Genomic DNA, 27,438 nt, shown 5'->3' on the forward strand with positions numbered 1-27,438 from the left:
AAGTTTTCTCGAACAGTGAATGTATTGTTTCACAGTCGGTAAACTTTTTGCTAAGGTAAATTGCATGCTCTTTTCGACAAGACGCGTCATGCTGACCCAATACACCTCGTAGACCCCTCGAAGGCCGTCAAGTACAGATTTAACAGTTGCTCCTTCCACAGGAAGTATCTGAATCAGAGGCTCCTGCTCCTTATTATTTTTTTTATTCTTTCAATGCCCCTTGGCAATCATTATTTCACCTGACCGTTTGATCTTTTTTTTCAACATCTTGAATATGGGTTCACACGTGGCCGTTAGATGAGATGTGAACCATGACATGCAGTTCAATCTATCTAAGAAACCACGAACCTCTTCTTTTGTTCTCGGTTCAGGCATTTCTTGTTTTTTCTTTTCTTTTCTTTTCTTTTCTTTTTTTTTTTTTTTAAAGCAGGAGCAACCTCGATTCCTCTCTTATAATGACCCCCCAACATCTTACCGGATCGCACTCTGATAGTGCACTCATTCTAATTCAACCTCAGTCTGAATTATCTCCACTGGTCAAACGACTTGCCCCCAGTCTGCCAGATGCCCCTCTTCTGACTGGGACTTTGCTATCATGTCATAGCATCTGATTCCATGATGAATCATATCATGAAACAAAGTCACCCTGATACGCGGCATCGGCGCCCTGCTTCTCAAGAGGACAGTCTTCTCTCCGTGGTAGCTTGTGAGCAACGATATCGGTGTTCGACCCTGGCGTATCCTGACACGACCAAGCGAAAATATCCACATGCTCTTTTAACAGGGCTACCATTCTGCTCTTGACTTGCCTCTGAGGCGGCTCCAATTTCAATTCCTTCCTGACCTCGGCGGTGCGTGGAATAACAATCTCAATCTGCTCCACAGGCGGCTGAATCACCTTCTCCTCTTGTTTTCAGCAATCTGGCCAATCCCAACAGATCACAATCTTCTTCGTCTTCTTCTTCAGCAAGATAGATCGGTTTGTCGAAGTCATATGAGAGGTAACCAAATTGTTATCAATGAGATCCGGAGAAGAATTTTTTTTGAAGTCGGAACGAGACAAAACAAAAAGATAAAAATGAAAATAAACATTGCCATTTTTATTTTGTTTTTAAACTGCAAAAATAAATGAAAAACAGGGAATGCCGCTTTTTGACTGAAAAACATCCTTTTATTCATGATGCAGAAATGCAAATTTAAACATGAGGTGGCCCTTACAATGGACCATTGCGTGTCGGGCAACACGTATGGCTTTCATGCAAATAAACTGAAAACAAGAAATAATACTCTTCCAGACGAGTAACAATGTTGATCTTTTAGGCCTTCCAGCTCCCTGGCACGCACGATTTTATCCACTGATCAATTCCCCAGTCACTGTTAGTTTCTTTACCCACTGCCCGGGTGTAATCTGAATCTTCAGTAATTGCATTCCCCATCGCCTGACCATGCGCCGGTATGGGATTAGCATTAACATCTGTCAATAGTGAAAAATGGAGGGCCTTGGACTCCAGCAGGTCTTGAACAGTATGCTTAAAGGCTCTACAACCCTCAATGTCATGCCCCTGCGTACCAGAATGAAATTCACACCTGGCGTTCTCATTATAGTTTGGTGGCCACTGATCTGCTCTCAATGGAGCTAACGTCCTTGGCTGAACCATCCCCAGATCCATCAACTTTTTAAACAGAGCAGCATATGGCATGGGTGGCTTGTCAAAATGGCGATCAACCCCCTTTCCTTTCACTTGACTCCCAGCTCCCTGTATCTTCTGGGGATTAGTCTGAGGTTGCTGTCGGACTGCCCGATTACCAGCAGGGATGGTTACTGCAGCAGTGTGCTGGTAGTAACGACCCCTACCGTGTCCTCTCTGGGCGTATACAGCACTCGATCCACCCTCATCCTTGCGTTGGTCGTTACCAAAGGATTTCTTCGGTCCAGATGACGAAGCGTTTCCTTGCATGTTCCCCATCTTCAGCCAGTCTTCAATCCTCCCCACCTTTTCGGCAATTACTTTCTGCCCCAAGGCAAACTCTTGCATGACGCTGATCAGCTCTCCCATCTTCTCTTTCAGCTCGAGAATGTCAGCGTTGGGAAGATCCATCAGTCGAGGAGTATTGCGTCTGGTGTAATATCTGTGAGGTCGGGTTGAGTGCAAAGGGATGACTCTACGAGCGCGAGCAATGATTCCTGCAAAACAGCAAACAGGTTAATATGCATGAATGCAACGTCTATCCATATGAGGAAGATTCTGTCTTTCGATTCTGGTTTCATCGAGACAAATAATATTTTGACATCCATATTCTGAAATTCAAGATGTCTCTCAACCAGATTCTCAACCAATAATACTCCCCATATGGCTAGACGTGAGTTTGATGCAGATGAATGCAAAATGAGAATGATGCAGATGAATGAATGCAATGCATTGCCATCCTCCAAGTCCTCTGATCATCTGCACTGAAACCTGGTTTCTGAACTGATCATAACCATCTGAGGGAACTGTAACCACAACTCTGACCCTCGGGTTCCGAAATAAACGGAAGAAAGATACATCATCATCATCACCAGTCTCTGAGCAGACACCCACAACCATCTGAATCGGCCCGGGGAATCCTGAAATAAACGGATCCCCACTGATAAATATCTCGGCCCGGGGAATCCTGAAATAAACGGATCCCCACTGATAAATATCTCGGCCCGGGGAATCCTGAAATAAACGGATCCCCACTGATAAATCACGGACAGCACTCCGGCGTCTCGGTAATAAATGGCCATAAATCCGACTTATAAATAGGACTCTGATCCACGGAACAATTAGTCACCATCAAAGTCACCATCTGAACATGCATCTGTAAGAATCACCCTCCCCTCACAGGTAAATTCTAAACAGGTCATCCTAAGGCGGACAATAGTCTCGACAATCGGGCAGAGATACTCAATGGGTTTGCCCTTTCGGGTGTGCCATTGTAGCTCTCCTGAGACCGTCTAAACCAAAGATCCGGGAAATGATCGGTCACCAGAGTCAATAACCCAGATGGAGTAACTCAAACAAAGCGGAATATCCACAGAGATGAGCACTACCAAATGAGCCTCGTCCGGCTTGTGGTACATCACGCCGCCAGGCACATGTTGACTTAACATGAAAGAGGCGACATGAGACCACACTAGTCCTAGGTGTATACTCGGGCCTGGGTTTTAGCCCCACTCAGAACACCCACCCCACACAGAGGAATCACCTGCACAGAGGACGGCAACAACATGATAGTATGATGCATGCAGACATTAATGCAAATAGATACAATGGTTAGAATAATAAATGCAATAAATAACACAACAAGCAACCTAAACTAATCCTAGAACGCTAGGAAGGACTCGCTTAGGGACGATGGACCAGCATAGGTCTACATCTCGCATTTCCCCAGTGGAGTCGCCAGCTGTCGCATCCTGCGAAAAATCAACCGGCGAGACTCAAAATAAAACACACAGAGCCGCCACTGCGCGTTATTTATCCCAAGATAGGGAAAGGAAACGCTCAGAGAAACCTGGAAAGACATGGTCTCGCGACCAGAGAGAAAGGGTAAGGGAGTCGGTTACGCAAGGGGAAGGTATTAGCACCCCTCACGTCCGTCGTACTCGACGGGATCCACGTCCTAGAATAAAGAATAGGTTGCTAAACATCACACACACACACGGGGAACGCAGGTGGGGTTAAGAGGAAAGAGCTCGATAAGGTATCGCACCTTATGCCTACATATCTTGTCTGGAACAAGAATCAGAGCCACTGTAGTTCGACTTACACACGCCAAACAACACAAAACAATCATACAAACACACAAGGGTGGCAAACATGGAGCCCGACAACCACTGGATGGAATTACGTCGGCATCCGAACCAAAACACACTCAAAAGGGCAAACGTGGAGCCCGACAGCCAATCACTGGGCTTACGTCGGCATCCGAACCCAAACATACATAATCAGATAACAAGTAAACACACGCAAAAAAGAAAAGGTTGCCCGGAGTGGTCTCGCACGACCACCTGCCTACATACCTTGTCTGGAACAAGGATCAGGGCGATGTAGTTCCCCTGAAAGGGACTGAATTGCTAACCAGAAACCGAGGGGAAAACACGACACTAGGGAGCTGAGACTCGAGCCTAATGTTGTCATGCATCGTTTACCCTAAGTTCGGTTTTCTATCCTACTTGCATCAGCAAACTAACCTAACCAGGAAAGAAGCTAGCACACAAGCATACAATATACAAGCATATATCAGATGAGAACAGGCATCTCAAACAACACAAGCATGTCAATCAGATATCCACATAACACGCACTATAGCCAAACAAGGGGGCTCAATCAATCAGGTTTGACTGCCTAAGCAATCGTCTGTACAGGCTGTGTTTGCTCTTAACCTTGCCATTACGAGGCTAAGGTGAAGCAGATGATGGGTGAAGTGAGGATCAGACCTCACAGCTCTTATCCCTAACCAGGGAGAGCTGACAAATGAGCATGGGTCCAGAATAGGGGAACCCTTCTATACTCGATGACTCTGACTCAATGTGCACTGCACAGGATCTTGGGCTTTTGATCTCAATGCTACAACCATGTAATGGGAGCAAGGAGAAGACTCAACTGAATAGTGGGGGGTAGACTGCATACCCCTACCTTCCACCAATTGCCTTACTTGAAGGACTTTTCCTGCTTGGGCTTAAAAATAAACATACACAAGCATTGCCTCTTAAGGAGGACTTCAGTCAATTTGCCCGGCCCGGTAACAGCCGGGTCTCCAGACTACATGAAGCTTAGGAAGTTACCTCAATGCAAGTTGCTTATGCAAAGCAAAGCAAAGCAATAGTTCACAAGGAACTGAGCAACTAAAGTACCTGGAAACAATCAAACTCAGTCAGTACTCAATTAGACAAACTATACAGCAAACAATCAAACAGTTTAAACAATATAACACAAAGCAAGCTCAAGGCTCAAGCCCCAAGCTCCACAACCTACAAAACAATGTTATATTAGTATACCAACATCAACAACATCAATCAAAATTGATTTGGACCATTATCCATGTGCCTTGCTTTTTGATCCTGAAAAATCAAGCAAATATTAGCAACTAGACCACTAGGCCAAGCCTAGGGTCCAAAAGCAAGAAAAACTTAAAACAGCAAGGTATCCACCATCCAACATCAAATTATCATCAAACAAGAGCAAACATCATTGGTCTCATGTTTATATCATCCATCATGTTCAATTCATGCACAAAACAATCCATATTGGTTCAAATGAAGCATCAAACATACAAACAGAAGTATTGCATTCAAATCCATACCAAAACACATCCAAAATTTCTCAAATTAATTACACCTAAACAGGGGGGATTCAAGGTCTACCATGTCAAATTTGAGCTCAATTGGGCAAATGGCAACATGTCAATGAAAATCAACAAAAACAGACACAATTTCGTGCTTCAATTCACACCATCAATGCATACATCCAATTCAAAAATTCATATCTCATTGAAAACAAAAAAGAAATGGATGAGACCAAAACAGGGAGGTCACACAACGTGTCTAGTTCATGCATATCAAATTTCATGGCCATACAATACAATATGAGGATTTCCCAATCAATCTACCAACATGTATCACATGAGCTTGCAATTTCAACAACCAGAAATGAAAAATCAAGATTAAATTGAAAATACAGTGAAAAATCCTACAAAAATTCATCAAGCATCCTAACATGTCAACAAGTCATCATGCAAAATTTCATTCAATTCTAACATGCATAGGTTATCCAATTAAATTCAACAAGTTGACATCAAGAGGTGTGACACAAATTGTCACACCTAAGTTCCAGAATTTTCTGCTCTCTGACCAGGTATCAAAAATTCATGAAATTTACATATAAATAATCCTCAATGAGTCAAGAACCACCACAAAATTTTTCAGCCATTTATTTTATGATATGAGTATTTCATGATCAAATTGCCAAAATGTATCAAAATGTGACATACATTAGAAAAGCCTATGCCAAATAAAATATTTGCCAAGCACAACTTTGACCAATAGGTCAAAAAATCCTACACAAGTCAACAAAGTCAAGGAAAAAATCTCCATATTTTTAGGAATTTTTTACTATTTTTTATGAATTTTTTAAAGTGTTAAACATTTTTTAATAATTAATTTGAATTAATTGAATTAATAAAAATGAAATTTCAGTGGCATTTCTGTAATTTTTTTGGCGCGGCGGGAAACAACCTATTCAAAATTTCAAATGGAAAAAACGGATCAAAGCCTGTACTGTCCAGAATTTCTCATCTTCTTCCCCGCGCTTGTTCTTCACCCTCTCAAAACGGATTTTTCTCATTTCTCAACCAAAATGCGCAAACAAATAACCGTTGGAAAGGTCACGACACGTAGAGTACGAATATCAACATGATTTTGTCTAATTGTTCCTAGATCTTGCAAATCGAAGAAGTTAGGGTTTATGTTCATAATTTCAAATCGAGATTGCTCATCCTACAGTCATCTATTTGCAAAACTACAAACATCACAATGATCTACATGACATACACTTTAAAACACACATAAGCATTCAAAGAATGGTGACGATCGAATTTTACTCACCTGGCCATGGCAGTGATGAAATCGGACAAGTTCGCGTGTGTTAGCTCCAAACAGTCCAACTAGAAGCTCCAAGGAACGAAATGATGCGCTCAGGTTCGATTGATGTTGCTCCTATTGTCCACAATTCGGATTTGCCATTAATGATGAGTTTTGGAACAGTCGCGATTCATCATCCTATGCCTTCCAAACAACTCAAACAGATGGAGAAGAAGAGGATTGGAGTTGAATCAAGAAGGAATTTCGTGATTTGGTGTAGAATTGATGAAGAATTTTGGAATTGAAGATTTGTGTTCTTGATGAAATCTTGAGAATTTGAGAGGTTTCTAGATCCAACTTTGTAGAATGTGAGGTTCTGTTATGATTATGGAGTGATTATGAATATATATGGTAGCTTAATTGTAGCTTAATCATGTTAATTAGCATTTTGGCCATGTTAAGTGAAATTGGTTATTAACAAGTGAGGGCAAAATGGTCAATTCACTTAGACAGCTCATTGACACCTGTTGACAGCACATACACCTTCTAAATATCATATGTGGACTGTAGAAACTTGTTTCATGTCCATTGGTTGAGTATTTCTCAAAATCACATATGTGTGGTAATTGATCCATTTTTAGCATTTCATTTTTCAAGCCAAAATCCAATTCTCATGCCTTAGCCATGAAATGAATATTCAAACACACTCTAAATGCCATTCCTGAGGTGTTGGAAAAAGTCCCATTCAAAAATTCCAATTATTTTGACATTTGGACGATTTTGCCCCTGGTCCAATTCAGCTGTCCAGTTGAAAAGTGACTTTTTGCCTTGGCCATCTTTGGACAAATCCAATGATGCACCCTCAAAGTACATGTCAAATGGAGTTTGTGCATATAAAGAACTTGCAATTTGGACAAAGTATGTGGTAGTTATGGCCTCCTGATTACGGGTCTTTTCTGAAATTCACTGAGCCATATCTTGCAAACCATACATTGGATTTTCAAGTTCTTGGACTTTTTGGAAAGGTGAGAGCAAGATCTACAACTGTCATGTTGAACAATTTTTCATTTGAAGCTTCCTTGGACTTCTGTTTTTGAGGTCAAAAACTTTCCATTTTTGGAAACTTCAGTTACAAGTCACTTGCTATTTTTGGCAGTTTTTGTCCTGACTTGATTTTCTTCATTCTTAAGCTTTGAGATGTCAAATAACACTTGTTCCAACATGAATGAAGTGTATCCAACTCATTTCCACCTCCACATCCATCAGATCATGTACAGTTGACCACAGTTGACTTTTCATCTGACAGATGAATTTGGCAATGCATAGATCAAATTGAGCCCCAATCTCCAACTGAAATGGCTCAAGGGTGACACCCTAGCCTCAATAAGCACAATATAATCAAAGAATGATCCTCATAACCATCACAGACCTCATCTCCTGATCCAGCCCTGATTGGCCCAATGCAACTGATTAGGGTTGACCAGTGGTCAAAACCCTAATCTCAAGGAATCTTCTTCAATCTTCTGATGACATCCAACCATGATGATGATGATGTATCAATTCAATCAAGATGAAGACCAATACCCTTGGGAATCATGAAACCCTAATTCACAGCCCAATCCTCAGATGGCCATGATCAATCAGTAAACCCTAGGCTTGCACTTTGACTTCCTCATCTTCTGATCAAGACTTGGGAGAATAGCTTGCACAATGTAACCACATGATATGCAACATGCAATGCCTAATGACCTAAAATGATATGCAAATATGTTAATGCTTAGTCTCAAGAGAGGAGGGCAAATTTTGAGGTGTTACACTATGCCAGAGATGATAAGCTCATGATCCATTGCTTTCAGGACAGTCTAACTGGGGCATCTTTGGACTGGTACATGCAGTTGGAATGTAGCAATATCCACACTTGGGATGAGTTGGCTGAAGCATTCGCAAAGCAATACAAATATAATACTGACATGGCACCAAACCGTACTCAGCTTCAGAGTATGGCCCAGAAAGACAATGAATCTTTTAAAGAATACGCACAACGTTGGAGAGAATTGGCTGCAAGGGTGCACCCGCCGCTGGTTGATCGTGAATTGATTGACATTTTCATGGGAACCTTGCAGGGCCAATATTATGAAAGATTGATCAGTAGTGTGTCCACAGGATTTTCTGACATGGTGATCGTGGGAGAAAGAGTAGAAGAAGGACTGAAGAGTGGTAAAATCCAGGGAGGTTCCAGCAGTCAACCAATCTTGAAGAAGCCTTTCAACGGATTCAAGAGGAAGGAGGGTGGGACTAGTGCCATTTCTTCTCAGAGGAGGGTACCACCTAGGGCTCCTGCTCCTCTGCCTTATTATCAGTACCCTTACGTAGCGGCTGCCCAATATCCAACCATGCCTTACCGTCCAATTGCTCCTGTTCCTATTCCAGTTCCGGTACCTCACTATCAAGTTCCAGTTCCTCAATATCAAGCTCCACAACCTCAGTTCCAGGCTCCTCCACCTCAACATCAACAGAGAAATCAACAGAATAATCAACCACGTCCAGTTCAACAGCAACGGCCAAATCAACAGAGGCCATATCAACAGTACAATAATGTGAACATCACTCCTATCCCAATGACTTACACTCAATTGCTACCGTATCTGATTCAGAATGGGACTGTCGTGCCAAGGGCACTACCTCCAATGCCGAAGCCGCATAAGCCTTGGTATGATGAGAATGCTAGATGTGCCTTTCATGCTAATTCAGAGGGTCATACAACAGAGAATTGCAAAGTGTTCAAGCTCCGGGTCCAAGAGTTGATAGATCAGAAAATATTGTCTTTTGCCGATGTTCCAAATGTGGGGAACAATCCTTTGCCTAAACATGATGGTTCAGGTGTCAATGCTATAGAAAGTTCAACTGATGATGGATTGATAAAGGATGTGTTCAAGTTGAAGACTCTTTTAACATTGGTCCATGCTAGATTGATGGAAGCAGAATTGATGAATGGAGTACATGATAATTGTGTGGTGTGTTCATCCAACCCTGATCAGTGTGGTGAATTCAAAGTTTGTCTTCAACGTTTGATGGATCAGCGGGTTATTCAGTTCACTAGAGCAAAGATTGATGAGGATGTTGCTGTGATTGTGCCTATATTTGATCAAGAGAGGCTTCCCAAGCCTTTTGTGGTCCCTTATCAGAGAAATGTTGACCTAGAGCCAGTGAAGAAGATTGAGCCCATGGTTATCCATGTTACCGCTCCATTCTCATTTGACAGTACCAAAGCCGTGCCTTGGAACTATGAGCCTGTAGTTTATGTGGGTAACAAACCAGTAATCTTGAAAGAGCCAGACGTGACTAACATCGCTGGAGCTAGTGGTGACTCGAAGTGGAAGGGTTTTCGCTCCTGAAGTGATCCCAAACAAAGAAAGTGCACCAACAGTTATACCAACAAAGGGGAAAGAGGTAAATCCTCCAAAAGAAGGAGAAGGCTCATCTAAGAAAGCAGTGACTACTGAAGAGGATAGAGAATTCTTGAAGATTATCAAGAAGAGTGATTACAAGGTCGTAGATCAGCTCAACCAGACTCCTTCAAAAATCTCAATTCTTTCTCTACTTATGAGTTCTGAGGCTCATAGGACTGCTCTATTGAAGTTCTTGAACGAAGCTTATGTGGCAGAAGACATCAGTGTTATTCAGTTTGATAATGTGGTTGCTAATCTCAATGCTACTAGTTGTTTGATGTTCACTGATGATGATTTACCCCCTAATGGGCGAGAACATAATATGGCGCTTCATATCTCCATTCAGTGTACAGATGTTACTTTGGCTCGAGTACTGGTGGATACAGGTTCATCCTTGAACGTGTTACCTAAGACTACCCTGGCACAATTGAATATTGAAGGGGTGCAGATGAGACCCAGTGCTTTGATAGTTAAAGCTTTTGATGGGTCTAAGCGAACAGTTATTGGGGAGATTGACCTCCCAATCCTGATTGGCCCTCAAACTTTCCGTATTACCTTTCAGGTAATGGATATTAGGCCTGCCTATAGCTGTCTGTTAGGTAGACCTTGGATCCATGCTGCTGGAGCTGTCACCTCGACACTTCACCAGAAGCTGAAGTTTGTTACTTCTGGTAAGCTGGTATCAGTATCCGGAGAGGAAGATATTTTCGTCAGCCATTTGACTTCTTTCAGATACATTGAAGTAGGTGAAGACATTGTTGAAACTCCTCTCCAAGCCCTTGAAGTGGTCAATGTGGTCCAGACTAAGCCGAAACTTGTTGAAGAACCCAAGGGGGTCATGACCTCGTGGAAGAGTGTGAAAGCTGCAATTGAAGCTGGTTGCCCTGGAAGTTGGGGCACAGTGATTGAACTACCAGAGAAGAAAGACAAGTGTGGATTAGGATATCAGCCGTCTATTGAACTTTTCAAAGATCAGAATATACATCAGGGGAAGGTTCCTAGCATCCAGGAAATATTCTCCAAAGTTGGTTTCCGAAGTGATGATCAAGTGAATGCTCTTGAAGATGAAGATCTAGATTTGTCCAAGATGGTGTTTTGTGGACCTCCGGATGCTGCTCTCACTAACTGGAAGGCAACAGATGTTCCGGATATAGTTTCTTGTTCAAAGTAATTTACTGTTTTCTAAAACATCCAATGTCATGCCCAAGGCATATGGATAGCTTTGTAGGGCCCATTTTGTGTTAATATTTAAGCCTTATCATCAATACAAAGCACATTTTTTGAGATCCCTGTCTTTCATCTTTTTAATTAATTTTTTTTTTATAAACAAATAAACAACAAAAAAATGGCAATTTTTATTTCACATCACTTTCATTTTTTAAAATCTTCCTCTAAAAAGAAAAATCATTTCCATGCAGATCATTAATAACTGGATCCATTGAACACGACAATGCTATAATTCCCTATGACTTTGACCTCCCGATTAACCAAGCTGAAGAGGATGGTAAGGAAGACTACGAACTCCTAGAAGAGTTGACCAGACTTTTGAAACAAGAGGAAAAGATGATTCAGCCTCATCAGGAACCAGTGGATGTGATCAATCTGGGGACTGAGGAGGATAGAAAGGAAGTCAAGGTTGGAACTGCTTTGAAAAAAAATGTGAAGGAGGAACTAGTCAAGCTACTACATGAATATGTGGATGTGTTTGCTTGGTCATATCAGGATATGCCAGGACTCGACACCGACATAGTTGTGCACAAGCTGCCGTTGAAGCCGGAATGCCCGCCCATCAAGCAGAAGTTGAGAAGAACTCGACCAGACATGGCTGTCAAGATCAGAGAAGAGGTCAAGAAGCAGCTTGATGCAGGTTTTCTAGCTGTTGCAACTTATCCGCAGTGGATTGCTAATATTGTGCCAGTTCCGAAGAAAGATGGAAAAGTTCGAATGTGTGTAGACTACAGAGACCTGAATAGAGCTAGTCCCAAAGATGATTTTCCTTTACCTCACATTGATGTATTGGTAGATAACACAGCTCAGTTCTCTGTATTCTCCTTCATGGACGGATTCTCAGGATATAATCAGATTAAAATGTCTCCCGAAGATATGGAGAAAACAACTTTCATTACACCATGGGGCACTTTCTGTTATAAGGTAATGCCTTTCGGCCTGAAAAATGTCGGGGCAACCTATCAAAGGGCCATGGTGACTCTTTTCCATGATATGATACATAAGGAGATTGAAGTCTATGTGGATGACATGATTGCCAAGTCTCAGACAGAAGAGGAGCATGTTATTCATCTAAAGAAGTTGTTTGTAAGATTGAGGAAATACAGACTGCGCTTAAACCCTGCTAAATGCACTTTTGGAGTCAGATCTGGAAAGCTTCTAGGATTCATTGTGAGCCAGAGAGGCATAGAAGTTGATCCTGACAAAGTCAAAGCTATTCAAGAGATGCCAGCACCTCGGACAGAGAAGCAAGTCCGTGGTTTCTTGGGAAGATTGAACTATATTTCCAGATTCATCTCGCATCTGACAGCCACTTGCGAGCCAATATTCAAGTTGTTAAGAAAAGATCAAGTCGTTAGGTGGAACGATGATTGCCAGAGTGCATTCGATAAAATCAAACAGTATCTGCAAGAACCGCCAATCTTAGTGCCACCAGTTCCAGGAAGACCTCTCATTATGTATTTGACAGTACTTGATGAATCCATGGGATGTGTACTGGGGCAACACGATGAGACGGGTAGGAAAGAGCATGATATCTACTACCTGAGCAAGAAGTTTACAGAATGTGAAATCAGGTACTCCACGCTAGAAAAGACTTGTTGTGCATTAGCATGGGTTGCTCGTCATCTGAGACAGTATATGATTTGTCATACAACAATGTTAATATCCAAGATGGATCCCATCAAGTACATCTTCGAGAAACCTGGATTAACTGGCAGAATCGCTCGCTGGCAAATGTTGTTATCAGAATATGACATTCAGTATGTAACTCAGAAGGCCATTAAGGGTAGTGTGTTATCAGAGTACCTTGCGCACCAGCCAGTGGAGGACTATCAATCGATGAGACTTGACTTCCCAGATGAAGACGTCATGTACATAAGAGACTATGAGATTCCAGGCCCGGAAGAAGGACCCGAACCAGGATCGCGGTGGACACTCGTGTTCGATGGTGCCTCAAATGCATTGGGTAACGGGATTGGGGTTGTTATAACTTCTCCAAAGGATTTTCATCTTCCCTTCACGGCAAGGTTATGTTTCCAATGCACCAATAACATGGCGGAGTATGAAGCATGTATCTTGGGAATTGAAGCAGCTATTGACCTACGAATCAAGATTCTTGAGGTGTATGGAGACTCAGCACTTGTCATCTATCAAATCAAAGGAGATTGGGAGACCCGCCATCCCAATTTGATCCCATATCGAGAGCATGTCATGAAGCTAATCCCGTACTTTGATGAGATTAATTTCCATCATATTCCTAGGGAGGAGAATCAGCTAGCCGATGCCTTGGCTACTCTGTCATCTATGTTCAAGGTCAAGTGGGCTAACGAATCACCTGCTATTACAATTCAACGTCTAGATGAGCCAGCACATTGCTTGGCAGTTGAAGCAGAAATAGATGGAAAGCCTTGGTTTTATGACATCAAACGATATCTTGAGAAGCACGAGTATCCAAATGATGTATCCATCACAGACAAAAAGACCTTAAGAAAGTTATCAGCCAATTTCTTCCTAAGTGGTGGAGTTTTTTACAAAAGAAACTTTGATTTAGTTCTGCTCAAATGCGTGGATAGACACGAAGCCGACCTACTCATCAAAGAAATCCATGAAGGTTCTTTCGGCATTCATGCAAACGGACATGCAATGGCGAAGAAAATCCTTAGAGCTGGTTATTATTGGTTGACAATGGAAACAAATTGTTACCACTATGCCAGGAAATGCCACAAGTGCCAAATTTATGCTGACAAGGTGCACGTGCCACCTACTCCTCTAAATGTTTTATCAGCTCCATGGCCATTCTCAATGTGGGGCATAGACATGATTGGTATGATTGAGCCTAAAGCTGCAAATGGACATCGGTTCATTCTAGTTGCCATTGACTACTTCACTAAGTGGGTAGAAGCAGCTTCTTATGCCAATGTGACAAAGCAAGTAGTCACTCGGTTTATCAAGAAAGAGATAATTTGTCGCTACGGAACTCCTAGCAAGATTATCACTGATAATGGATCAAATCTGAATAATAAGATGATGAAGGAGTTGTGCGAGAATTTCAAGATTGAACATCATAACTCGTCACCTTATAGGCCAAAGATGAACGGAGCTGTAGAGGCAGCTAACAAGAATATCAAGAAGATCATTCAGAAGATGGTGAAAACTTATAAAGATTGGCACGAGATGCTACCCTTTGCTTTGCACGGATATCGAACAGCTGTTCGCACTTCAACAGGGGCAACCCCTTTCTCACTAGTCTATGGCATGGAGGCTGTGCTACCGATAGAAGTTGAGATCCCCTCATTGAGAGTCTTGATGGAGACAGAATTAGAAGAAGCTGAATGGATTCAAACCAGATTTGACCAGCTCAATCTAATCGAGGAAAAGAGGATGACAGCGTTGTGTCATGGTCAGTTATATCAGAGGAGACTCAAGTGGGCGCTTGACAAGAAGGTCCGACCTCGAGAGTTTAATGTGGGTGAACTAGTTTTGAAAAAGATAATCTCCCTCCAGAAGGATTCACGTGGCAAGTGGATTCCAAACTATGAAGGACCATTTGTGGTGAAGAAAGCTTTCTCTGGTGGAGCTTTAGTTCTCACGAACATGGACGGAGAAGAGTTGACACACCTTGTCAATTCTGATGCAGTCAGAAAGTATTATGCCTAAGAAAAAGATATGGATAATAAAAGCTCGCTAAGTTGAAAACCTAAAAGGGCGACTTAGGCAAAAAATGAGCATCCCGGTGAGTTGAAAACCCGAAAGGCGGCTCAGGCAAAAATTAGGGATAAACAAAAAAAATTAAGCCCGGTAAGTCGGAAACCCGAAAGGGCGACTTAAGCAAAAAAGGGTAAAATCTCCCGGTGAACTGAAACTCTTAAGGAGCAGTTCGCGCAAAAGTTAGGGAATATCCAAAAGCATAATACTGCAGCGACATAAGTCAACACTACAACAAAGCTCAGATGGAAGAAAACAGTCCAATTACCATCTCCAGAAGCAAAGTAATGAGGACTAGAGGACATAGGGGAAAGTAGCAAAGTTGTATTTCGTTGGAAAATCAGTTAAATTTTTTGTTGCCATTTACTTGCTTTCTTTCTCTGTAATCTCCTCTTAGAGGGGTTTACATCTTCATGAACCTCATATATGAGTTATTCTTCTCATCAAATAAAATTGTTCAGTTGAACATTGCTTTACCAATTGTTTCTGTTTTTCTGCTTAATGTCGCTTTTTATTTTTGATAAGATAAAAACATTAAAATAGTGGAAACGACAAAGCTTTTGAAAACTTTAATTTGTTTTGATTTTTGAAAGTATAAAAGGAATTTTTGTTGGTTTACAATAATGCATCTGGTTCACAAGACGTGGGACATTTCCTGGATCATTGTAATCTAAGGCAAGTTTGAAATGGATTTTCTTCCAGAAGCAAGAAGTCCTCATTGAAGCCCGCTTGGCGGAAGAGCAGAAATCAAGATATTTTGCAACAAAAAAATCATCTTCATGGTGACAAGACGATCCAAGACAAGGCGTTGGGGAATCCGAGCTTGATACCTACAAAATGCATAAACTAATATATTCATGCATTCATATTCATTTTGCATATCATGTACAAAAACAGATCATGCATAAACCTCAGCCGGATTCAGCAACCTCTAAAGAAAGTTCAGTGTAATCCTCAGCAGACCAAGATGCAAGAGGTGTTCTCAAGAGTATAGCATTTATCTTCTTCAGTACTATAGTATTTTAAGAATACAGTCATTGTTGGTAATGATTCTTAAGACGAGTTTCTTCCCCAGCAAGGTGATTGATTTTCTTCCGTTGGAACTTTGGTGTAAACAGAATTTCTGCTTGGTTTCCCTAGTAGATATCTCCCCACAGAGTTTCTCCAACATTGTGTTTTCTCCAACAAAACTTCATGAACTTCCCAAACAAGTTTCATAGCAGCAGGATTCCTTGAGAAAGGTATCCCCAATAATTTTATCTTCAGCAAATCTCTTTAAAGTAGAGGTCTAAGATGGACATCTCTTTGCAAGTAAGCAATCTCCCCAATGAGTCTAATGGACGAGAGTTCCACGAACAAATAAGCTTTACTGAATGTTCTTCAGTATATCTCCAACGAGCCTCTTGTGTGTTTATTTCCCAGAGAGTCTCTTGTATTCCTCAACAGGTTTCTTCAATCAATCCTCGAAAGAGTTAGTGTTCCATGTTGATCTACTATGCGATGGAGCATTAGGTTGGACCTATCAGTTCGATAATTGAGAGTAAGGTTAATCCTTTTGAATATCATTAACTTTTCATACCCAACAAGTCTCTGGGATCTTTTCATTCCCCTAAAGAGTCTTCTATCAACCAAGAGCAGCTGAATATGCGGTTATTCCCCAAAGGAAGCATTTTGTTTATTTACCAGTAATTTGCATCAACCAAGAGCAGTTGAATGCATTAGTTTCAGCCAATAGCAGCTGAATACTATTTTATTTTCCACCGGTTTACTTCAACCAAGAGTCGTTGAATGCATCAGTTTCAGCCAAGAGTTGTTGAATATGATATCTTTAGCCAAAAACAGCTGAATATGATCATTTATTCCCCCAGGAGTGTCTGCCTTCAACGAAGAACGTCTGAAGACCAATCGAGCATGTTACCTTATAACAGATCCATCCTAGAGACCTAATGTCAGTCAAGAGCAACTGAACATGATTCTCTCATCCCCAGACATTTTCATGTCATCCAAGAAATCAAGAGCATTTCTCATTTACATTCATGATTAAGGAATCAAGAGTATTTCTTAATTCATCTGCATTTTCATGATTAAGAAATCAAGAGTATTTCTTAATTCATTTGCATTTCATCTGAGAAATCAAGAGCATTTCTCAATTCATTTAAATTCATGATTAAGGAATCAAAAGTATTTCTTAATTCATTTGCATTTCATCTGAGAAATCAAGAGCATTTCTCAATTCATTTAAATTCATGATTAAGGAATCAAGAGTATTTCTTAATTCATTTGCATTTCATTTGAGAAATCAAGAGCATTTCTCAATTCATTTACATTCATGATTAAGAAATTAAGAGTATTTCTTAACTCATCTGCATGTCATATGAGAAATCAAGAGCATTTCTCAATTCATTTACATTCATGATTAAGAAATAAAGAGTATTTCTTAAACATATCATTTGTCATCTCATGATTGAGAAATCAAGAGCATTTCTCAATACATTTACATTCATGATTAAGAAATCAAGAGTATTTCTTAAACATATCATTTGTCATCTCATGATTGAGAAATCAAGAGCATTTCTTAACTCACTTGCATTCATGATTTAGAAATCAAGAGTATTTCTTAACTCATGTCATTTCATATTTAAGAAGTCAAGAATACTTCTTAACCTGTATAGCATCTGAGAAATCAAGAGCATTTCTCATATCATTTATCATCTAATGATTAAGAAATCAAGAGTATTTCTTAATTCATTTGCATTTACATTCAGCCATATGATTAAGAGATCAAGAGCATTTCTTAGTTCATTCTTCTTTAAGGAGTCAAGAGTACTTCTTAACATCCATATCATTTTTCATTCATATAATTGAGAAATCAAGAGTATTTCTTAAATCTCGTTGCATTCATTTTCATTTATCTTTTGTTGATTAGGAAATCAAGAGTATTTCTTAAATTTGAGTGCATTTGGTCATAACCATAAGCATATCATTCTTCTACTATCATTTTTCTCTTCTTACTGTCATGTTGGTTGAGAAAGAGAGAGTAAAATTATATTTTTATTTTTATTTTTGTGTTCTGAAAAACTTCAAACTCATCATTCCTTACCGAATAGCGGTATGAACCTCCATCCCCTCTCGGAACTCTCCGCCCTCACAAGTCTGAATCACATTTATTTTGGTGGATTTTTCTACCTCCTTGATTGTGTCTTGTTTATTTTTGTTTGATAATAATTTAATTTGTGTGACTTGTTTTAACAAGAATGAAGGAGAATTTTTTCTGCATTTTCTATTTCATTGGGATATATAAAGGAGCTTGTTAAAAATTAATTTGCAAGGTCAACCGTTCACTGTGTCTCTTTTATTATTAGTTTTATTATATTAAGCTTTGAACAAAGAAGAGATCGGTGGATTGTGCTTTTATTATATCATGCTTCACAGGCTCCACTATTATTATTATTATTATTATTATTATTATTATTATTATTATTATTATTATTATTATTATTGTTTAGTTAGTATAATTTACAAATATATATATTTATGTTTTAAATCAACATTTTTTATGTTGTCATTTTTTTTGAATTTGTCTGAAAATGAAAAGATTATGATGGCATGTATGGTGTTTTAGATTAAATGCACATTTTTATTTATAGTTACTTATTTATATTATTATTATTATTGAGAAAATTAAGATTAATTTTGGTAAGATTGGGTGTTAGGCCCATGTGTAGTTTGATACCCTCCATATATATGTTTATACTACTCTTGCATTTTACTTTTATTTTTTATAATCTTTTATTTTTTATTTTTTTATTTTTATTTTTATTTTTTTATAATATTTTGTGTTTAAATTAATTATTTAAAATATTAGTTATTTGTTTGATTAGTAATTTTAATTGATTAGTTTAATTGATTATTTACTTTTAATTTTTGAATAGTTTCTTTGATTAATTATCCTATTGATTTCAGATGCTTTGTAATTTCAGAGTTAAAAATTCAATTTAACTTCAGAAACTGTTAAACGCATAAAGTTCATTTACCGGTCTAAAATAGAGTGATTCCTACATGAACCATTTTACAATTGCTTAACACAACGCTAATTATATAGTTCAATTTCTTGATTTTTACTTCGAGTCCCTTGGCTTTCTCTTGGGCCTTCTTACAACGAGATTCTTTTATTTTTGCAACTGTCTTTTAAAACTTGTATGATTTAGTTATTGTGTTGTATTCCCATTCGATAAAATGTACCCCCATTCCCGAAAATGTGTAATAAATTTTATTGCTTTTGTTTATTTTTATTATTGTATTAGTTGATTGTTAATTCCAAGATTAAAATCAACCCTTTTTTAGAAAAGGACAAAAACAAACACTCGATCCAAACGTCAAGTCTTTTGTCCTAAATCAAATCCAAATTGATTACAAATTCAAATATACCCCCGCCACATCCAAATTATTTTCATAAGTTAACTTCTGACACTTGATCCAACGTCAAGTCGTCCCCCTGTTTTTAAAATCTTTTCACAATAAAAATGGAAGAAATTGGTTAACTTTAGACTTTCTCTGTTTCGAATGTTAGGATACTGCTGTAGAGCTCAATGTTCAAACATTCGTCTTCCATATTAACATACAGTAATTACCAGAATTAGGGCATTTCTCTTATAGAAGAAAAAGATTGATTGGGTATCGACCTTCTCTTTCCCGATTATTTGGACACTGTTGTAGAGCTCTCTGTCTGACTAATCGTCTGCCGTTAATGAACTTTGACCTAATTTGCCACACATTTTCATAATATAATAAACTTTTGGATGAAAAGAGAGTAATTGGGCTTAGGCCTCTTCCTTTTCGGGCATTCGAGTACTGTAGTAGAGCTCCCTGTTTGGATGCCTGCCTCCGCTTAAAATCAACTCAAACTCATCAAACTTATTTTCCGCCCTCGTGCGACCCCGAAAACATTTTCAGAAAAGAGTATGCGACATCTATTTTGATGTGAAACAAACAAAGACTTCAGCCTCCAAGAGTGAGCAGCAAGTAAAGGTTTAATCGCTCAAATATGATCCAAGCATCACTCTCTTTAAAAGCAATCCATCCAGTAGTTCTCTTTGGGTAGAACTACGTATGCCTTGAGTTCTTCATAGCACCTGGAGATGCGTAGGAGCAGGATTGCGAAATCTTGTTAGGCACATTAATATTAAAACACCCCTAAGTCTTTCCTTTCTCTATTTCTATTTCCTCACCCGATAAGTAGAAGATCACAAACGATATCACGCTAACACTCTAACACGAAACTAACTAAATGGGTCCCATCGAGTACGATGGATGTGAGGGGTGCTAATACCTTCCCCTTACATAACCGACTCCCGAACCCAATTTGGTTGCGACGACCATTTCTTTTTGATTTTTATGGGTTTTATCGATATTTCCCCTTTCCCTCTTTGGGAATAAATAAAGTTCGGTGGCGACTCTATTTTGTTTATATTTTGAGCATTCCTTACGCTTGGGTATTTTTCGCGCCGCGACAATTAGAACAGAGAGAGAAAAAAGGTTTTTGTAAATACCATAATTTTCTTGGTCATAAAATCTCTCAATGTGTTCTGTTCAGAGATCTGGTGCGAAACTCTCTAAAGGATGGGAGGCAAAAAATTTAAGAAAAAACCATATCGTTAATGAAGATTGACTCTGATCCTTTACAAATCGAAGATGCTAATTTTGTGGAACCTGTAGAGGTCTTAATGGTTGAAATCTATGAAGACCATATTCCTAAAATTGAAGACATGAACATGTTGGACTATCCTAAAAAAGTCAAGGTGGTTTACCCTAATGCTGAAGAAGAACTTATTAATTTCTTGATTCAATGTAAGATCAAAAGGTTTGAGGTGATGTTGTGCCTCAAGTGTAGTGCGGTCTTCGACAAGGAGGCTACGAATGACCTAGAAGGTATCATGCATCGCCCATCGAAGAAGAGTTCCAGGGATGAAAGAATTCCCCAATGTGCCTTCAAAAAAAGGAGGTTCCTTATAAAAACAAATTAAGAACCTTCAAATAGTTGGAAGAGTTAGGAGAAGACTTATGTTTCGCCCACTAATGTTTGTGTGAGAGACTGGATCTGACCAGTGGGAAGGCCAAATACCAACCAACACAAATGCAAAGTAGTTGATGTAGGTGATGGATCCTCATACAACGATAACTCTTGGATCTCCTACAAATACTCTTATGGTTCTATGAACTATTTGGGTAAGAATCCAATGACTAGGACTCGGTGGAGGAAACATCAGAGAAAAAAGAAAGCGGCTCTTGAATCCAAAGAATTAAGAAATGATAAACTTTCAAAGATAACAGGAAACCAAGTTAAGAGACCAATAAAAGAAGTGTTATTCCCTCATTTTCTAGAAATGTCTAAATCAAGTGCCATAAATTATGTCCCAAATGAGGAGGACGACATGATCACCAACACCATCGACTCTGGGTCTGAAGGTGAGTTCGATATAATATACAATGTAGTGTTTGTGCTATCTATAGAGTATAACACTGTCAATGAAATGGCAGAAGAGGAAGATGATTGTCTCGCTAAAGAGATATTGGACAAACTCCTAACTGATGATAATCTTAGGCATAGGGGTTGCCACATCACCTCCATGAGTATACTTTTCAAAAGGAACATGGAAACCTCTAAGTATTTGTTTTTTGAATGCTCCTGTCGTCGAACGCTTGGTTGTTTTTGGGGTCTCTCCAATTTCTCCTCTTCTTGGCCAGTCGAACTCCTTCAAGGTTTTCTGCAGCTTTCCTATCAAACACTAAACTGCACCTTGGGCACAACATTACTTCTGATCTTTTCCTCTGGCATCTGTGGATGAATTCGACCAGACCTTCCTCTTGTTTGGGGTATGCCAGTTTGTTATATTCGTCTTGTCGAAGGCTTTCTTCATCCACCTCCATTACAGCGATCTTCTGGGTCAATTCAACCATGGTAACCCCCATGTTGGCACCCTCAGCGATGTCCAACTCCTTCAACTTAACCCTAAGGCCCTCAGTGGCCTCAGTCATGTTTATGTGTATGAAACCTTCAGTGGTTTCATCCGTTGTGAAACTTACAATAGTTTCTTTATTGAGATGCTCAGTGACCTCTTTGTTGAAACCCTCAGTGGTTTCTATTATGAACATTTGATGGGGATCCTCAATGATCCCTTTGTTACAGCCTTCAGTGACTTGCTGAACGAAACCCTCAGTAGTCTCGCTGGTGAAGCCTTCGACAACTTCCTGGTTGAAGTCATCATTAACTTTGACCATCTCAGCATTCTTTCTAGAATCTTCAGATATCTCCACCATGTTGACCATGGATGGTTCAGTGTAGTGAGCATCAGCGATATGAAGAGGGTCTAAATCAATCCTCATTGGAGCCTTCGATTTGTCTCCAAATTTGAGCCTTTTGTCCCTAATAGCATTTTGCACAAGATCCCTGAAAAGAAAAAATTGTGAAGTTTTATGGCCCAAAAAATTATGATACTTACAAAAACCCCTCTTTTTTCTTTGTTCTAGAGGAGGAAATTTAGCGCCATGAGGCACTTTCATCTGGCCATCTTTGACAAGTAAGTCGAAGATTTCGTCACATTTGGTGACGTCGAAGGTATAAGTTTTCTTAGGAAACCTATCACTTTTACCTGGTTCGACTGGATTCTTCCCATTTGAAGGGGCTAAGACTTTGCAAGAATAAGGTGGTCCTTACTTTAGTTCAGCAAGCTCAATCTCGCTTTCGTCAAAATCTACCTGATCACCATACGTTTCAGGTTCGTCATCACCTAATTCGACATAAGTTATTCTATATTTCCTATTATTTTTGTTTGCTCTGGCTTTCTCAGCCTTCAAACGTTCTACCTGTCGAACTCTATCAGCCAATTGGGCCATGTCTCCCAGGTATTGGTTATCCAATTTTTTCCTAATAGAGTAATCAAGGCCACTAGTGGCCATTTCGCCCAACTCATGCTCAGGCACTTGCGTAAAACATCTTGCCTTAAGCAGACGAAACCTATTTAGGTAATCATCCATTGACTCAGTAAACTTTCATTTGATGCTGGCCAATTCTTTCAAACTTATCTTCATTGTCCCATGTAAAATTGCTCATGGAACAATCTCTCCAAACGAGTCCAAGTATCAATGGAATTTGCTAGTAATGTGGTGAACCGTGTGAAGGTATTCCTCGTAAGGGAACTTGGGAAATATTTTATCCGAAGACTCTCATTATTTGCAATTTCCCCTGCCTCTATTAGGTATCTGGCCATAGGTTCTACAGTGGACTCACTTGTGTCCCCAGAGAATTTAATGAACTTAGGGACTTTCCATCTAGTGGGCAATTATGATTGCAGAACATACTCAGATAAAGGTGATGTATAATTTGGCCTATGGAGGCCAACATCTACCCCATTTCGCTCCATGATTCTTTCGACCATGGCTGCTAGATTATTATCTACTGCCATATCATCACGTCAAATTTGATGTATGAATTCGTCAACATTTTGGTGCCTATTTACCATTACTACACTTGGTATTTTTTGCTCTGCCCTAGGGGCTTCGACCCTGGGTGGTTCTACTCTTATTCCCTGATTCACCACATTTGCATGTGGTGCATTTCGTGGGACTTGGTTAATGGTAAGGTCATCCTCGATGGCTAACACCTTATTTTCTCTTATCCATTCCCTTTGAGGGTGTCGAGGAGGCTGTGGAACACCAAAGAAATATGCAATGCGCGTTATTTACGTTGTCATTTGTTGGTTGGATTGGGTAGTATTTTGGATCAATGGGTTCAATATTGTACCCATTGTTTGGGCCAGCATCTGACCATTTCATAGTTACTTTCGTCCATTTGCTGCCTCAGCACGGGTGCAGAGTTATTGGTCAAATTGGACATTTGGGCATGAAGACACATCCCTAAGGGTTGGCTTCGACCCAAATTCTTAACACCAGACCCATACCCTTATAATGGCGAAGATGCATTCACCAGTGAGCCTGCATATGTTTACGCCGAATTGTGTAAATTCGCCATCATCGAAGTTGGCATGCCAAATGGTTGTTCGCGACCATTCAAAGGCATCGAAGAACTACTCACATAGGGCCTAAATAATTGATTTCCCCTTGGAATGGGGGGGGGGGGGGTCACTGGTGGACCCTGCTTTCCTAAGGGGTTTACTAATGGGCCTTGTGGCGGGCCCCATATAAGACATAATAGGCCCACTATGGGCCATTCACTGCACAAGCATCGAGTTCGTCGTGGGTGGTACAAGTTTTGTAGCGGATGCTGCAACCGTACTTCCCCCTGGTGCAGGTGCAGGGGGTGGTTCTCCATTACTATTTGGAGGATTTTGGTTATCTAGTGGATTCATCATTCTCCTCGTGTATCTTCTCATTGGTCTATCTTCGTTGGTTGTGGTTATTTTACCACTTCTCAGTAACATGCAACAAAGTTATAAAGAGGGATATCAAAAATGAAGAACTAATAAAGATTTTCAAAAAAGGAAGTTGTTTTAAAACACTAGCACTGTCCCATTGGGCGTGCCAATTTGTTTACCTTGAAAATTGGTAAACAACCATTGGTCTTTCAAATCAAGAATATTTTAGTTACTCACAGGATCGACCAGATTGATCCTAGGACATGTGCTATTGTTTAAAATTGTAGTTGAAAATTGATGAACACTTCGATAATATTCATGTATGAAGATTGTTTTTTTAAAGTGTTTTCAAAGGGATAAATTGCAGAATGTAAATAAAATGTATTAAAAGCTCTTGATAAATGAATTGAAATAAAAGACAAATTTTGGATAAAAAGTATAAATAAACTTTGATTGATATAAAGAAAATGGTGTTATCAAACGTACATCAGCTACTGTTTCATCTTCTGTGGATGATTTAAAAATCATCAAAGCCTTCAAGCTTGCTGTCACACCACCGTGTACTCCTCAAATCAAAGAAATCTCGTTGCATTAAATTCAAAGATATGAGAGTGTTTGTTTTTTTAACTAAAAAATCTGATTTAACAAAAAAACTGATTTAATTGTCAAACAATTATTATAGCCAAGGAGATTGTATGGTTATTTTTCTCAAAAAAAATAAATCAAATTAGATAAATTAAAATTATAGAGAAATGCTAAGGAGTGACCCAGAGACACTCTTTTAAAGTCTTAAAATAATATAAAAAAATTAAAAATATATGTATTTAATGCATAGAAAATTAAAATGGTTAATTTTTCTTATAGAATTTTTGTTTTTGAAATCCTTAAAGAGTACTCCTAAAACACTGGATTATTAGACACCTAATAACTATCACGATTAATTTCATACTATTGTTTTGGAAAAAAAAACTACAATTTACGCTATTAACTCTTTCGGTGTAGTTTCTTTGAATGCGTTTAATTAGTCTAATAAAAACAAATTATCTCTCTCTATAAATATAAATCCTTATAACTTACCCCATACTAATATTATTTTGTAAATTGTGAATAGTTAATCCTTTAAGATAAAGAAAATACAATTAAAAAAATATTCTATTAAAAGTATAGTATATTTTAAAATTTTAATATAATTTATTAATGTGTTCTATTTTTTTAATATAATAATTTATATTATTATAATAAAAGTTAATTATAAAAAGATAAAATTTCAATCCTTTCTTACATTTCGAATAACTCCACCACACCTACAATATTATTATCCTTCCTTATCCCATCTGAATTAAACTTCACCATATTATCCGGAGGTGTCTTCCACTCATATTCTTTACTCTCATTTAATTCTTTATCACTTGCATTATTAACTTCTTCGTCTGCTCATAATCCTTTCGTCTTTGGAGAATATGACAAATTGACTCACTAGGTCTCATATAATTCTCATCATATTCTTCATGTTTCTTCACGTCCAAATGACATGACACACAGTTTTTTATTTCCTCTCCATGAAAATTCAGATTAAGGCTAATCCAATTCTTAAGATTCAAAGTAAAAAATTCAGCTAACATGCTACTTGGGAGAATGCTCTTTCAAATATGCATCACTTTAGTACAATGCCTTATAGCATTTATATAGCATGCAAAGTAAATTCACAAACATTACCACACATGTTGCAGCTAGCGTGCCCAAGACCTTTCCTGCTCTTGCTAAAGTTGGTGAGGAGTCTGTCATAATAATAATATAATGTTTGAAAATGAATAGCTGAGCTATCAGCGTTTACATTTCTTTCATTTTCTAAGTATGCAACGCGTTGGTCAAAAATACACAAATAAACATCATCTAGTTACAAATAATCCAATTGGCAATACCTTGCAAATACCTCCGAAAACATAAGGTAAAATGCTCCAAAGAAAAAACAGGGAGTAATAATATCAATTAATTGTTAACAATTAAGATTCAAATTTTGAAAAGTTCAACTCTTCATGATTTTCTTGACTTTTTTTATATAAAAAAATTAGGTGAATTGGATTTCCAACTATTACAAGTTATCCACATAAAAATCCACAAATAAAGTTGAACTGCCTTTTATAAATCAACTTTCTTAGACATTCTCCTTCGACAGAATTTCCTATTTATTCATTTTATATGAGATACACTTTTTTCTAATGGAATGATTTAGTAGGAAAATTCAAACATCTTGGATATAAATAAATGAATAATTGCATAATCAAATTCGCTTTCATCATATCAAGTATTTAAATTAAAATATTTAATTGCAGATACAATTTTTTATTTAAATTAATTTTTTTTATTTATATTTCTTAATTTATTTTAAAATATGTAACATTTTTTAACATGCTAAAATTTAGTCAAGTTCATATGAAAACAAATTAAATTAAATTTGATAAAAATATATTGAAAGATTTAATTGCAAATATAATATTTTTGTATAAAAACTTCTTATGTATTTTTAATTTTTATAAATTAGATATCTAACTCCCTCAGGTTAAAAAAATGATTCCTTGAAACAAAAACTAATTATTTGAATGAGAGAAAAGTATAATAAAAATAAAACTCTCTCTAAAAATATTTCATACTAATAGACTAGTACGTTTATGGTCAAATTTGAACTCACTCCTCTCGATTAAACTCTTATTATTTCGTTATTATCTAGTTAGATTAAGATAAATCATACTATATTAAATCCTTATGACTTTATCAAAAGAAATAAATTAATTAATTAATTAAACAATGCCTCTAAGCATGCATCAACGGTTTTTAAAATCATTAAATTAGGGGAGATTATCACCGCTAGAAACAGTTTATGAGTTAACTTGTTCAACAAGTTTAGTGCAACATCATCATCCTTTTAAAGGTTAATTTATTTTTTTCACATAAAATAATATACAAACATTTAAATTTTAAAATAATAATAAAACAAATAGTTCTTGTCACCGTACCAACGCGGCACCTTATATTATATGAGTAAATAAAAATTTAAATTGATAATAAAACAAAAAATTCTTAA

The 27,438-nt window shown here is 38.3% G+C and overlaps 1 protein-coding gene across 2 annotated transcripts; it reads right to left on the minus strand.

The window, feature by feature from the left end:
- Positions 1–481: 481 nt before the first annotated feature.
- Positions 482–26,752, minus strand: LOC127087745 (uncharacterized). Of its 2 annotated transcripts, XM_051028679.1 has the most exons (3): positions 26,073–26,752; positions 4,811–4,879; positions 482–2,185 (listed from the first exon to the last, which is right to left on the minus strand). In XM_051028679.1, the coding sequence occupies exon 3, from the start codon at positions 2,097–2,099 to the stop codon at positions 1,317–1,319; it is 783 nt and encodes a 260-aa protein (XP_050884636.1). In that variant the 5' UTR covers positions 2,100–2,185; positions 4,811–4,879; positions 26,073–26,752; the 3' UTR covers positions 482–1,316. The 2 variants fall into 2 exon arrangements, with proteins under 2 accessions (XP_050884636.1, XP_050884635.1); XM_051028678.1 differs by lacking the exon at positions 26,073–26,752 and having other exon boundaries at positions 4,811–6,005.
- Between the last annotated feature and the right edge of the window lie 686 nt (positions 26,753–27,438).

Source organism: Lathyrus oleraceus, chromosome 5, assembly GCF_024323335.1.
Source record: "Lathyrus oleraceus cultivar Zhongwan6 chromosome 5, CAAS_Psat_ZW6_1.0, whole genome shotgun sequence".
Lineage (NCBI taxonomy): Eukaryota > Viridiplantae > Streptophyta > Magnoliopsida > Fabales > Fabaceae > Lathyrus > Lathyrus oleraceus.